General features: G+C 37.7%; 2 protein-coding genes across 4 annotated transcripts in view; both read left to right on the forward strand.

The window, feature by feature from the left end:
• The window catches only part of LOC126764078 (craniofacial development protein 2-like), a 379,198-nt gene that overhangs the window by 42,880 nt on the left and 321,950 nt on the right, over nucleotides 1-14,368 (forward strand). The gene's annotated exons all lie outside the window — the stretch shown is intronic.
• LOC126764197 (putative nuclease HARBI1) lies at nucleotides 1,897-5,363 on the forward strand. 2 transcript variants are annotated; one of them, XM_050481992.1, is made up of 3 exons: nucleotides 1,897-2,157; nucleotides 3,891-4,300; nucleotides 4,373-5,363. In XM_050481992.1, the coding sequence occupies exons 2-3, from the start codon at nucleotides 4,062-4,064 to the stop codon at nucleotides 4,722-4,724; spliced, it is 591 nt and encodes a 196-aa protein (XP_050337949.1). In that variant the 5' UTR covers nucleotides 1,897-2,157; nucleotides 3,891-4,061; the 3' UTR covers nucleotides 4,725-5,363. The 2 variants fall into 2 exon arrangements, with proteins under 2 accessions (XP_050337949.1, XP_050337948.1); XM_050481991.1 differs by lacking the exon at nucleotides 1,897-2,157 and having other exon boundaries at nucleotides 3,822-4,300.

Below are 14,368 nucleotides of genomic sequence, written 5' to 3' on the forward strand. Positions count from 1 at the left end.
ACGGTCATTTGGCCAAGGTAGTGCCCCGGTCGATGTTGGGCCTCGTAAAATCCCCGTCTAGAACACGGGGGAAATTTTTATTGGTTTTTAAAAATTTCCCATTTTTTAATAATTCGCTAATATCTTTATTCACAAAGTCATTATCCGCATTTGATAGGGATATTGATTTGTCCATATTGAATCATCTGTCTGGGTCCTAATTGTCACCTGAATAGTTGCAGTAGAAAGTTTTTGCTTCAGTTTTCTAATGTCTTCTTCGTATTGAGGTTATTGATAGGAAAATTAAATTATTTTTGCTCTACGTTATGGGTCACTTCCTTCTGGTACTTTAAACTTTAATCAAATAAATTTACTTCTACTTTAAAGTTCTAAGTCCCTGTTGTCCTAATATCTATCAAATTCATTTAGCTTAACTATTTCTTAATACTAAGAGCGCAATCAACCGATCCCCAAAAAAACGGCGAATTTGCTGATACAACCCATCTAATGAGAGCACAATGTCAATGCTCAGCCAACACCGCTTCTACCGTCCGGTTTACCGTAGGATACCGTAATTTCACGGTATTTGGATTATTCCCGTAGAAACGTGTCAGCTGATTGCCTCTCTCACAATGCAATGTTGTCAGTCTCGATATACTGTAGTAAATATAAAAATTGTCTTCAATATGTTTGAAATTTTTCAAAACTAACTCAAAATCAGAGTCGAATGCTATTGTTTATAATATAAACTATTTTTAATAGTTGTAATTGAAAACTGAATGTGTACAAACTATATATAAATGCGTATTGAGCAAGTAGCAACATTGTTCAATGAAAACAAAACAAGATGGCTGATTTTGGGCTCAACTTTTGACAAATTTTACTCGCTGCGGTCGGCTACTGAGGAAGGGAGGGGCAGAATTCACTACAGTTCAGCTATAAATCATATCCATATGTCCCAATCACTATTTTGAGTTAATCAGGGTTGTTGTGGAATATGATAATTGTCGGAATCAGAATTGAAACCGATAAAAAAAGCAGTAGGTGTCATGAATTCAGACATTATTGGTTTGATATTCGAAACAGAATTTGTATCATTTTTTGGATGTCACTGAAACCAATTTTTTATCGGTTTTGCTGTCGAAACAAAAGCAAGAAGATAGTCGCACACAGATTTGAAATTTAAGTTAAGAAATCGAGTTATTTTATTGTTACGAATTGATTTATCTTTATTTCTATAGGAGAAAACATAAGAATAAAGTACGAAATGTCTTAAATATGGAGTTTTGGAAAAAATGCGGATATTTAAGTGGGGGGCCGCTTTAGAGGCTTGATGTTTTTTTTTTTTTTGGGAGGGAAAGAAATAATTGATTAAAGCGAAATTTCGAGGGTTTATAGTTATATATTTGAACATCACCCGAAAATTTTTTGGATACGAATTCTTTGATATTGTGCCTTAGGGAAGGAATTGCCGAATGCATCTCGCGTGTGCATTTGTCGGACAGCGGAAAGTATGCAGGTCGCAATTTCTGCCGGAAACAAAAAATTTTAAAAGATTCATATTTGTTAATAACTTATGTTCAAGTTAAACTAGAAAAATTTAAAAAAATAAAATTCTAAATTTTTTTAAAAAGTGGTTTTTGACCAAAAAATGTTACTTTATGTTGCTTAAACATATGTTCAAACTTAAATTTTCTTAATTTTTTTAGTTTAAATAGAAGATAATTTAATGCCAAAGATAATAAACTTTGCCTCCTTTCCATATGTTTAGTTTCTTTCAATCCTGCCCGCAAATTAAGAAAAATCGTAAAAAAATGAAAAACCGAGTCAAAGTTTTCGCTTTCTGCCCAAGCGCTCATATATCTGCTAGACGCTCAGTCACTTATTTCCCTTCTAGCTTCGACAATATTTCGAATTCCCATCTATAAATTCCATCCATAAATGTTGTCTCTTAAAATCTTTCTTTAATTCGGAACTCATTAAAAATTTAATAGGATTGCCTCCAAATGTTTTCATTTGCAAGTTTTGTCACATTAGTAAACATCTGTAGTGCGTTTCTGTAACTTTTCGTTATGATATCGAAAGAAATATCACTTTTGCGTAACGAAAGGTTTATAACGAACAATTGTTTTGAAGTGTTTCTGTAACTCAGAAAAGTCAACTTTCGTTATGGTTGTGGTGAGTCGTTATCGATGTTATCGAAAATGTGCTATAACTAAAATGAATGCATAAACATCGAAACATATACGAATATATTTGTTTTGTTTACTGCAAAAAAGTTTTGTTAACTCTTATTTTTTTTATTCATAAGTACAAATAATATTTTATATACTATATATATATTTTGAATGTATAAATTTATTATCAATGTTATAATTTCTTAGTGAATCAAATTATGGCACGATTCCGATTACTTTGGCGGCGGGGTAAAAAAACGAATTTCCATATAAATGGGGTATGTGCGGATTGGGTAGCTCCTCCAGAGGAGGAATATCCGAAAATAATGTAAAAATAACTAATATTTTTTGAAATATTCACGTTTAAAAATTCAAAAATTTGCACTAAGAAAACATGTTATTTCTTTATGTTTCTCTAAATTTTTTCACATTTTTCTCTTGTTATATTTAAATATACACTTTAAAGATTGAAATAAGTTCACATTTCACTTTTATTTTGTAATATTTTATCTATATTTATTAATTTAAAAATCACTTAGAACACTCATCGTTGCAAAGGCTAGATTGTTTACAATTATGAGGAAAACGAGCGTTGCCACATCTCAAACACCAAATTTGTAGGATTATTAACGATTTTTCTTTGTTTATATACATATACATATATATATATACATATGTATACATATATACTATACATATGTAAGTATATGTATAATATGCGATTTATGTTTAATAAAAATAAATAAGAAAAATCTATAATAATATTGTAAAATTTATATCATATCGGGGTGACTGAAGTACTTTCGCGTAGTACTCCTTTCTGCGTTGGCGGCCTTCGGCCGCGCTTTAAAAAAATAACCCTGGTCGAGCGAATACCCGGGGTGACTGTAGTACTTTTGCGTAGTACTCCTTTCTACGTTGGCGGCCTTCGGCCGCGCTTTAAAAAAATAACCCTGGTCGAGCGAATACCCGGGCTGACTGAAATACTTTCGCGTAGTACACCTTTTGCGTTGGCGGCCTTCGGCCGCGCTTTAAAAAAATAACCCTGGTCGAGCGAATATCCGAGGTCAGTGAAGTACTTTCGCATAGTACTCCTTTCTGCGTTAAAATAAAAAAAATATATTGAGTTTCGTTATAAAGTGGTTATATTTTTTGGTTATCTTGCACTAATATTCAAACAAAGTTTGAGTTTTCATTACAAAATGGTTAAATATTATTATATAATATTATTATATAATATTAGTATATTATATTACATATTTGTTTATTAAATTTAATTAAAGAACATATCCATATGAATGGATAGAGGAATTTTTGGGAAAAAAGACATTTCAGCGAATTTCCTTATTATCACATGGCAGCGCTCCATTTCGTCGTAATTTTAGCACACACATGATGTTCACTACGAGTGTAAAATGTAATTTTTAAAATAAAGATTTCTTCGGTAAAAAAACTGTTAAAAGTGTAAAATGTGGATTTATTTAAAAGTTTATAGTTTAAATTAATTAATTTGAAGTGAAAAATGTGAGTAAAGTGTGTTTAATGCGGTAAAATAGCTTGTTGAAATGCTCGAATTTTGGGAATTTTTGAACTTTAAGTTCGAATATCTCGTAAACTAAGCGTTTGCGGTACCTATAACCCTGTATATTTTTTAATCAAGAGGACTTCCTCTTTCCAACGGTACCTTCAAATCGCGGCGCCAAAGAAATCGGAATTGTGCCCAAATTATGATAGCTGCTGCATTATTTGCCTTATTGGAGGACCAACGGAATATGTTACGCGTTCATCGGCGACATCTGAGGGATATAACTGACTCATTTCATTTGCCGGAAGCTCGCTTTGAAGAGCTATTCCGTTTTAAAAAAAGATCCCGCAATAGCCTTGTTACAAGAGCTAAGTCCTCATATGAAAAGTGGCGAAAATCGTACGTTTGTCCCAAAATCATTAAGAATGACTGCAGCACTTCATTACTATGAGACAGGATCATATTTGAGAGACGTTGGCCAAGATTTTGTGTGCTCATTAAGCAAGACAGTTGTGTGTCGTGCAGAAAAAGAAGTCACAAACATCATTGAAGGAAAATTATTGTGTAAATACATTAAATTTCCAACATCTTTAGAGGAACAAAACACAATAAAACAAACGTAAGAAAATCATTATATAGGTACATAAAAAATATTGTGTATGTACATACTTATGTGTTTATATTTTTACAGATTTTTTTCATCTACGGGTTTTCCTGGGAGCATTGGTGCTATTGATTGCACCCATGTTAAAATTAAAAAGCCGGCCGCGGATGTTGAATGCTGCTACATAAACAGAAAAGGCTACTTTTCCAAAAATGTGCAACTTATTTGTGACTACAACTTAAACATAGTGTCTGGGAACGCGCGTTATGGTGGTAGTACCCATGATGCTTTTATTTGGGAGAACAGCCAATGTAAACAATTTTTGGAAAGGCAAAACGCCAGTGAAGTAGATTCAAGTTGGGGGTCGGCTTTAGTATACCATCCCACGATTTCAGGGTTAAAAGTGGTTAGGTTGGATAGTGCTGATGCTCCAGATTAAGGATATATATAATTATTGCCGCCGCAAACTTATAGTTTTCGAGATATTTGCATTTGAAGTTGAAAATTTTGCAAATTTAATTTTGCAATTTCTCGACTTATGGTTAGTTTTTCTTCCATATTATGCATTTTTTATACACTTACAATTCACTACAATATTTCTACATATTTATTTTTTATTAATATTTTAGATGTTTGCTTAAAATAAGCATTTTATATTTTACATAAATATTATTACACGCACAATAACAATAAGTGTTCCGTGTTGTCAAATAATAAGTATTGCCATATCTACACATTTATCAAACGAATAAAAAATAGGTTAATACGCCAAATACATAAATCATTATCCGTTTTCTTGCTATATCATGAGTAATAATCAAAAAAGGAGTTTTACTCGAAAAAAACCCTGACACACCCTGGTGTTGGCACACCTCGGTGTTGGATCGGCCAGGGTTATTTTTTTGAAGCGCGGCCGAAGGCCGCCAACGCAAAAGGAAGTTTTACTCGAAAAAAAACCTGACACACCCCGGTATTAGATCGGCCAGGGTTATTTTTCTGAAGCGCGGCCGAAGGCCGCCAACGCAAAAACTAGTTTCAATCGTAAAAACCTGACACACCCAGGTGTTGGTCGCCTAGGATAATTTTTTTCATGCATTTGAGTTTTTTTATTTATTTTTATTGTTTTCAATCAATTGTGATATGGTAACACTTATTATTTGAAAACACGGAACACTTATTGTTATTGTGCGTGTAGTAATATTTATGTAAAATATAAAATGCTTATTTTAAGCAAATATCTAAAATATTAATAAAAAATAAATATGTAGAAATATTGTAGTGAATTGTAAGTGTATAAAAAGTGCATAATACGGAAGAAAAACTAACCATAAGTCGAGAAACTGCAAAATTAAATTTGCAAAATTTTCAACTTTAAATGCAAATATCTCGAAAACTATAAGTTTGCGGCGGCAATAATTATATATATTCTTAATCTGGAGCATCAGCACTATCCAACCAAACCACTTTTAACCCTGAAATCGTGGGATGGTATACTAAAGTTTCCCCCAAGTTGGCTTATTGGTGATTCAGGCTATCCACAGCAACCATGGTTGATGACACCAATTCCCACGACAGCCGGTTCTACGCACCGGAATTGACTCGGATTTCATCCGACCAAGGGCTGTTCTTTCGGCGATCTAACCCCGTTTGGATCGGTAAGTGTTAACACCATTTCGAAATCCACAGACGATTGGGCAAAATAATTACAATGATTGCCACATTCGGGCTCGGAATTGTGTTGAAAGGCTTAATGGAGTTTTGAAAAATGTATTTGGGTGCTTATCACATGAACGGGGTGTATTGTTTAAACCAGCATATGCTGGATCAATAAATGTAGAAAAACGTTATAAAAACCTCGCGGCAACTCACCTTTGATTTGCGTCGACTCTGCACAATATCTGATAAAAGCGGGAGCGAATCAAAAACTCGTAGCGGACTGACGATACGATTATGCGCGCGGATCGGAATAGAAAGAGAGTCGGCGCCGTCCGTCAGTCCCTTTTGTCCATTGTGTGCGGGATCCTCGTGTGTGGTGTATATGATGCAGGTGTGTTGAGTGTGAGGTGTGGATGATGAATGTGGTGTATATAGATGTGTTGAGTGTAAGGTGTGGATGATGAATGTGGTGTATGTAGATGTGTTGTGTTATGTTGTAATTAGAGGGGGCGCAGAAGCTCATTTAACCATCCAGGCCCCCCTAAAGATGCTGCAACTGTTGCAGCGTTGCCACCCGCGCTGGATGGGTGGCCGATTCACTTCGCGTGCCGCGCTGCGATGTAGCAGCGTGTGATGCGGCCTGTGGCATATTTGGCACAGCCCGCGTGACTCACACGCTGCAGTAACATGTGCATGTGACAGGCAGTTGTGGCAATGCCCGTGAGCCTGGGCAACTTGCTGCCGTTGCACGGGTAGCATACCCCGAAATATGCCACAATGGTGCAGGCGATGTGGGCGCGGACAGATGGGGCACCTTAGGGTCTCCAAAGTCCGTAATGGGTGTGGTGGTGGCCGAGTGCCACCGCGAGGTGCGGATTGAAGGACCGCTGCAGGCGCAGTTGCCGGTGCAGTTGCCGGCGTTGTTGCAACCACAGGTGCCGGCGTTGTTGCAACCACAGTTCGGGGCGCTGGTGAGGGCCCGGTGCGTGGCGGATTGGTAGCCCGAGCGGTTGGCGTAGTTGTAACTGGCGTATCTACCTCCATAGTAATCTGTATAGAGAAGATTATTGGTTATAAATTTGTCATACAGTGAGATATGAGCCATCGTGCCACGATATGTGGCATGAATGGGTCGTCGTATTGATCGACCATTTTTGTTTAGTTTTCTTTACAGTTTGTTATTTTTGCGTACGGTTTGTTATTTTTTAACGGTTGGTATTGGCGTATTTTTCGTTTTCATTTCATTTAATGATTTTATTATATCGCGATATTATCGTTTCAGTTGTTTCGGTTTTCGGATTCGCGATCATCGGAAGTTGGCAGAAAGCATAGCTTCACGAGCGGTCTGGTTAGCGTTCCGTTTTGCGTACGGAGATCAATACGAATCGTTGATCCGTCGGAGCCGTAATGTAGCTTTTCTATGCGGCCAAGCCGCTACTCGGTGGGGGTAGACAATCATCATGAATGAGGACACAGTCTCCAAGTTTAGGCGCTTGTTCAGGAGTCTTCCAGCGGTATCTTTTGTGGAGATCCTTTATGTATTCGTCCTTCCATCGGCGGCTGAAATCATGATGGAGAATCTTAATTCGTTCCCATCGATTTAATAGGGATAGCGACTCCACGCCTGGCTCAGGAATGGCCAGAATGGGTGCTCCCTTTAGAAAATGCCCTGGAGTTAAGGCGGTGAAATCTGAGGGGTCCTGCGATAATACGGTGAGTGGCCGTGAATTGAGAACGGCTTCAATTCGATTTAATAACGTCGTGAACTCTTCGTAATTGAATTTATAATTTCCAGCTACCCGTTTGAAATGGGATTTGAAGCTTTTTACAGCTGATTCCCATAAACCGCCCATATGAGGAGCGCTTGGGGGTATAAATTGAAAATTGATACCTTGTGGGGCGTACTTTTGTACGATGTCGGGTGACACTTGTTTTAAAAAATCCACAAATTGCTTTTCTGTGGCTCGTTGAGCTCCGATAAAGGTTTTGCCATTATCGCTCACGATTTTTGATGGGTAGCCACGTCGAGAGAGCAAATGCCGCGAGAAAAGCCTCCGTCGTCAGATTACTACACAGCTCAAGGTGTACTGCCTTTGTCGTGAAACATACAAAGACAGCCACATAGCCCTTCATGAGAGTGGGAGACCTTAACATGGACGCCTTTACCTGGAAAGGCCCAGCAAAATCAACACCTGTTGTGGTGAAAGGCAGAGCGAAATTGCAGCGTTCCGGTGGAAGTGCTGCCATAATCTGCGTTCGCATCTTCTGCTTGTGCATAGTGCAAATCTTGCACGTGAAGATGCACTTCTTGATTTGCGGCTTAAGATGGGGGATATAATACTCCTGGCGTACCATCTGTTGCATGAGACGATGTTCGGCGTGTAGCATTAATTTGTGGATGTAGTGGAGGAACAGTGTGGCAAATGGTGACCTCTCTGGGATTATTATGGGATGGCGTTCGTTATATGTCAGGCTCGAATTAGCAAGCCGACCATTGGCACGAAGCAGACCTTTCGTGTCCAGAAATGGGTTGAGGACTAAGAGTGAGCTCTTTTTATCAATCGGCTTCGATTCTCTTAGTAGCGCTATATCGCGGCTGAAATAGTGCGCTTGTGTATGTGTTATTAGTGCGACCTTTGCCTTTTGTAACTCTAGGTGCGTCACTGTGTTGCATGGGAAATTATGTGATCCCTTAACTTTGCTTTTGAGTTGTTCGATAAATTTGAACATATAAGCAACTACTCTGAGAGCTCTTGGAAACGATGAAAATCGTTCAAGGATGTCGGCATCATCCAATAATGTGTGAAAGGTGGCGATTTTTCGACCTTCTGGTGCGATAATGTTGCGCATGGGGGATTGTGGCCAAGAATCAGGAGATTCTATCAACCATCGGGGGCCATTCCACCAGAGGGTGGTGGTGGCAAGGTGCAGTGGCTTGCACCCTCTTGTACCTAGATCGGCAGGATTGTCAGCACTGGCTACGTGACGCCAAGTGGCTGATCCACTAGGTCAAGTATTTGAGACGTTCGGTTAGAAATATACGTCTTCCATGCATGTGGTGGTTTTTCCAACCAGGCTAGTACAATTTCAGAATCGGACCACATATATAGTTTGCATTTCGTCATATTTAAATGCATTTGCACCATGGCTACTAATTTTGACAGTAGTAGTGCGCCACACAACTCAAGTCGTGGGAGACTTATAGTTTTCAAAGGTGCCACCTTTGCTTTTGCTACTAATAAGTGGCTTGTGGTCGTGGTGTCACTTTGCGTGCGCACATAGATAGTAGCGCAGTATGCCTTTTCTGAGGCGTCACAAAAGCCATGTAATTCGACTTTGTGTTCGGGGGAGTAGTTTACCCATCGTGGAATTTGTATCTGAGAAATATCATTCAGATTGTTTGCGAACTGGGACCATTTTTCTAAGCGAAGAGGTTTCACTTGTTCGTCCCAGTCGGTTCCATCTAGCCATAGTTCTTGTATTAAGATTTTAGCTTGGATCATAATTGGCGAAAGCCATCCTGCGGGGTCGAAAAGTTTTGCCACCGAGGATAAAATCTGTCTTTTTGTGATGGCTGATAATGCGGATATGGACTCTGTCGTGTATGAGAACTGGTCCGATATCGCATTCCATTGGATGCCTAGTGTTTTTGTTGTACTTTCCTTTTCGAATATAAGGAAATTAGTGTCCAACAAATTTTCGTTTGGAATATTTTTGATTATATTTGGGTGATTTGCCGTAATCTTTTTTAATGGAAACCCTGCGGAATTGAGGGCTTTTATTACCTGTGATAAGGCCTCGTATGCTTGTGGAAGAGTGTGACTTCCAGACAGAATATCGTCTACATACGTTTGAGTTTTCAACACTTCAGTTGCCAGAGGAAATTCTGACTTTGTGTTGTCTGCCAATTCGTGGAGTGTTCGAATGGCTAGATATGGTGCACAGTTAACGCCAAATGTAACTGTTTTTAGTTTGAAGTCGCGTAAAGGACTGGTGGGGGATCTTCGGAACATAATACGTTGAAAATCTTGGTCGTCTTTATGTACGACTATTTGCCGATACATTTTTGCCGATACATTTTTCAACGTCCCCATTGAATACGTATTTGAATATACGCCAGTTTAATATCAGAAGCATTAAATCTGGTTGGAGTGTGGGTCCCGTAAATAGGATATCATTTAGGGAATTCCCTGAACTAGTGGTTTTCGAGGCATTAAAAACAACTCTTACTTTTGTTGTTTTTTTGTCTGGCTTCACTACTGCGTGATGTGGCAGATAAAAGGAGTAGTATTTGCCGTTGACGATTTTCTCCCCTGGGGTTACTTCCTCCATGTGATCTAAATGGAGGTATTCTTCTAACACACCATCATACTCTGATTTGAGTTCACCTTTTTTAAGTAAGTTTCTTTCCATACTTAGAAACTGCTGTATTGCAGAGGTGCGAGAGTGACCTAAGGCGAGTGTGTTAGGAAATTGTTGCTTAAGTGGTAGTCGTACGACGTACCGACCGTTTTCTGATCTAGTAGTTGTGGCTTTGTAAAAATCCTCACAATACTGATCTTCAGGGGTTGTGACTGATATGGGGGGGGAGTTCTTCTAATTCCCAAAATTTTCTCAATTGTGAATTGAGGTACTCATTTGAGACTTCCTCAACTTGAGTTGTCAATGTTGTGACTGGTTCCGCAACTAGTCCACTTAGGACCCATCCGAAAATGGTATTTTGCGCCAGAAGTGTTTTAGTAATTTTCTCAATACCTTCGAGTATTATCTGTGGTATGAGATCGCTGCCTAATAGAAGATCTATTTGAGCGGGTGTGTTGCAGTTTGGGTCTGCTAGCTTTAGGTGTGAAACCTTTTGCCAATGCTTGCTATTTATATGATAGCTTGGTAGCATGTTGGTTAATTGCGGTAAGACAATAGCTTCTGCTTGTATGCGCTTATCCGCTTTGGGGGAAAAGAGGGTAATGGGGCAGATTTTATTTGAGTTTTGAACAACTCTTCCGCCCATTCCCGTGATTTCAAAGTTGGCCAGTTTTGTTGGTAACTGTAGCCTGTTTTGTGCCCTAGACGCTATAAATGATCGTTGTGATCCTTGGTCTATTAAGGCTCTGAGTTTAAACAGTTCTCCTCGGTGTTCGATGGAGACAACTGCTGTGGGTAATAGTACCCTACTGTGATTTTCGCTATGTAGCGTTTGGGTTTTCAACGCCTTTGAGCAGCATGGTGCTTCTTGGCAGTTTTCAGAATTTGTTGTGGCAACTAATCCTGTTGCTCGTTTTACGTTTGCATTGTTTGGGGGTGAGCTGGAAAAATTTGTTATATGTAACATTGAATGATGTCTTTTATGGCAGTAAACGCAATTAAATTTGCTTTCGCAATCTTTAAGCGTATGCGCATGTGACAGACAGTTGGTACATAATTTTTTCGTTCTTACGAAATTGTTTCGATCGCTAACATTCATTTTTTTGAATTTTTCGCATGATTTTAGTTTGTGACCTCCTCTACAAAGTTCGCATGACGTTTGCTTATATTGTTCAGAAGTGAACGATTGATTTTTAAAAAAGCTTCTATTTAAATTATTGTGGCTACTTGCTTGGGGTCTATTGAAGCTTCTATTGAGGTCGTTTTGAACGTTTTTCGTTCTGACTAGTTTTTTATCTACCCTTTCTGCTATTTCATATTGGGTAGTAAGAAATTCTTTCATTTGCTGCCACGTTGGGCACTTTCTTCGCGATGAGAGCGATTGCTCCCACAAAAGTAACGATTTTTCTGGTAATGCAGCTGTGCATATATTTACCAGAATGGGGTCCCAATTATCTGTGGGAATATTCTGTGTTGATAAAACAGACAAACAATTTGAAACCGTGGATTGAAGCTTTATGAATTCTTCACTGGTTTCTTTCTGAATTTTTGGTAAATTCATTAGTATCGTCACTTGCTTGTCGACCAATATTCTCTCGTTTTCGTAACGTGCTTTAAGAGCTTCCCAAGCAAAATTGAAATTTTCGTCATTGAGAGCGAACTGTTTGACTATTACGCCTGCCTGACCTTTGGTTTTGTATCTGAGGTGATACAATTTCTGCGCTTGTGATAATTTAGGATGGTTTATGTACACAGCTGTAAACATGTCCCGGAAGGACGGCCACTGTTCATAACCACCATGAAATATATCTGTGTCGCATACTGGCACTTTAAGGTGAATGCCTGAACTTGCCTCTTGGGCTTGTCTTTGTGGCAGCTCTACTCTCGGTTGTGGAGTAGGTGCAATTGCTCTTAAAAGCTTTAGTTGATCAGAAATCATTGCCTTTGTGTCTTCGAACTGGTCTAGGCAGTGTTCATACTTGGTGTATGCCGAGGATTTAAAATTTTCCGGTAGATCTGAGTCGTCAGATTCTACGATTGCGTCATATGCCGCTTGGAGACGTGTCCAGAAATTGTCTAAATTATCTTTTTGATTTCTAAGACCGATTCAGAATTGTCTTGAATCGGTGAAGATGAAAATCGAGTGCAGTATCGTATCAAACTGTCACTCTCAGCAATGAATTTTGTATAAGAAATATCTTTACCCCTCTTTAGTTTTGTAGCACCTTGCTTTGAGCGTGTAGCTTCAGCCGGTGTACACGGACTTTTTTCGTCTGAAATCATCTTTGGAACTTTTAGCAACTGAGTTGTTTTCGATTCCTTTGAGTCTGAGCTCATTTAAAAGATGTATAGAATGAATCAAAACGTCTTAGTGAAAACTAGACTTGTAGATAAAATGTCGAATAGAAGACTCTTTGTATGTAAGAGTTTCAAAAAAATCAATAAAACCAATGGCTTTTTAACAAACCGAGATTTCAAAATATTTTCGTATATATGTATGTATATAATTGGACGAGAACTCTTTTAAGCAAATAAGAGTTATCAACGAAATTGATATAAAGATAAAACGTATTTGATAATAATCGCGAACTCTTTTAAGTTAATAAGAGTTTTTAAAATGAAATAAATAAGTAATCACTTAAATTTGATTTAATGATTATTATTTTTTTTTTTCTTTTTAAATGACCGGAAATTATTTTAAGTAGTTTATTTTTCTGTGTATATTTCTTTTATATATACTTTATGTCCAAATGTCCTATAGGGTATACCTATAGGTGGATATTTTATTTATTATGTGCTAATGAGCGCTCGTCTTAGAGATCACTGCACTTTGTACATATGCATGTATGTACATATGTATTACGCTTTTGTTTTTTACACAATCCTGCTTGTTTTTGTTGATCAAAAATCAAGGGGTATTGCGGGAAATATGCCAATGTGGACTTTGAATATATTTTATACGCAATCCTGCTTGGTTTTGTTAGATGAAAACCAAGGGGTATCGCGGAATATATGCCAATGTGGACTTTGAAGCAGTGAGCGTATCTACATATGCGACAATACTTATGTACAAATTTTGTATTTTATAAAAATCCTTTTTGTTATATTTATTGTTGTATAATTTGTACCCAATGTCGATTGGGTATTTGTTCCAGTATATATTGACTATATCTATATGCGCCCGTATGTGCATATATAGTATGTATATATATACGCATGTATATATATATGTATATATGTTTGTACGAAAAACACCGAAAAGAGAATTAACCGACCGCAGGTAATTTTCTCAAGTTCACTCGTTTTTCTATATATATATTTTTATATTGCGCCGCATATACTTATACATGTACATGTATATACATATGTTCGCAGTGGTAAGAAGCCGCGAAAGAAGAATTTAATAATTTTTAATTGTAGATATATGTATGAATGTATATATACATATGTATGTATTTGAAATATGTATATTGATTTGAGAGAAAGAGCAAGTTATGCTCTTCGTATGTTATAGTGGTATAAGCGACATATATGTATGTATGTATGAAATAGAATTTTATTTGCGCATGTCTTTTTTTTCTTATGATTGCCGTAGCTTATTTTAAGCAATCCTGCTTATACTTGATTAAGTATAAGGGGTATTGCTGGAAAATTCTGCAAGTAAATACTTGAATACTTTATTGTTTTTTTTTTCTTTTTTTTGGGAATAGTTTTTGTGTTATAACACAACAGTAAGCATTTACCGGCAATCAATAATCCGCTATATGCAGTACCAAACTGCTTTGTTTGCGGTTTCTCGGTTTCTACCGGAAAATATACCGATTACCGAAAACAGCTTGGTAACGGTTCTCACTACTTTTTTGACCGGAATTTTGGTCAAGCCGTAAATTTAATTTTGTGAAATTAAATCATACATACATAGGTACATGTGTATAACATAAAAATTGAAAGGAACGATACACTCACTTTGCTTTCCTCCAGGGGCTTTTGGGGATAGTAGGAGTTTACGTGTGTATGTATGTATGTGTGGGCCTTGTGCGTGTGCCTGTGCTTGTGCGTTGCCTG

This window comes from Bactrocera neohumeralis, unplaced genomic scaffold (assembly GCF_024586455.1).
Source record: "Bactrocera neohumeralis isolate Rockhampton unplaced genomic scaffold, APGP_CSIRO_Bneo_wtdbg2-racon-allhic-juicebox.fasta_v2 cluster09, whole genome shotgun sequence".
Lineage (NCBI taxonomy): Eukaryota > Metazoa > Arthropoda > Insecta > Diptera > Tephritidae > Bactrocera > Bactrocera neohumeralis.

Excerpts from the sequence above, each read along its gene's own strand:
- LOC126764197 (XM_050481992.1), top strand. The coding sequence starts at position 4,062 with ATGAAAAGTGGCGAAAATCGTACGTTTGTCCCAAAATCATTAAGAATG. Across the intron at positions 4,301-4,372 it reads CAAAACACAATAAAACAAAC|ATTTTTTTCATCTACGGGTT; the intron begins GTAAGAAAATCA and ends ATATTTTTACAG.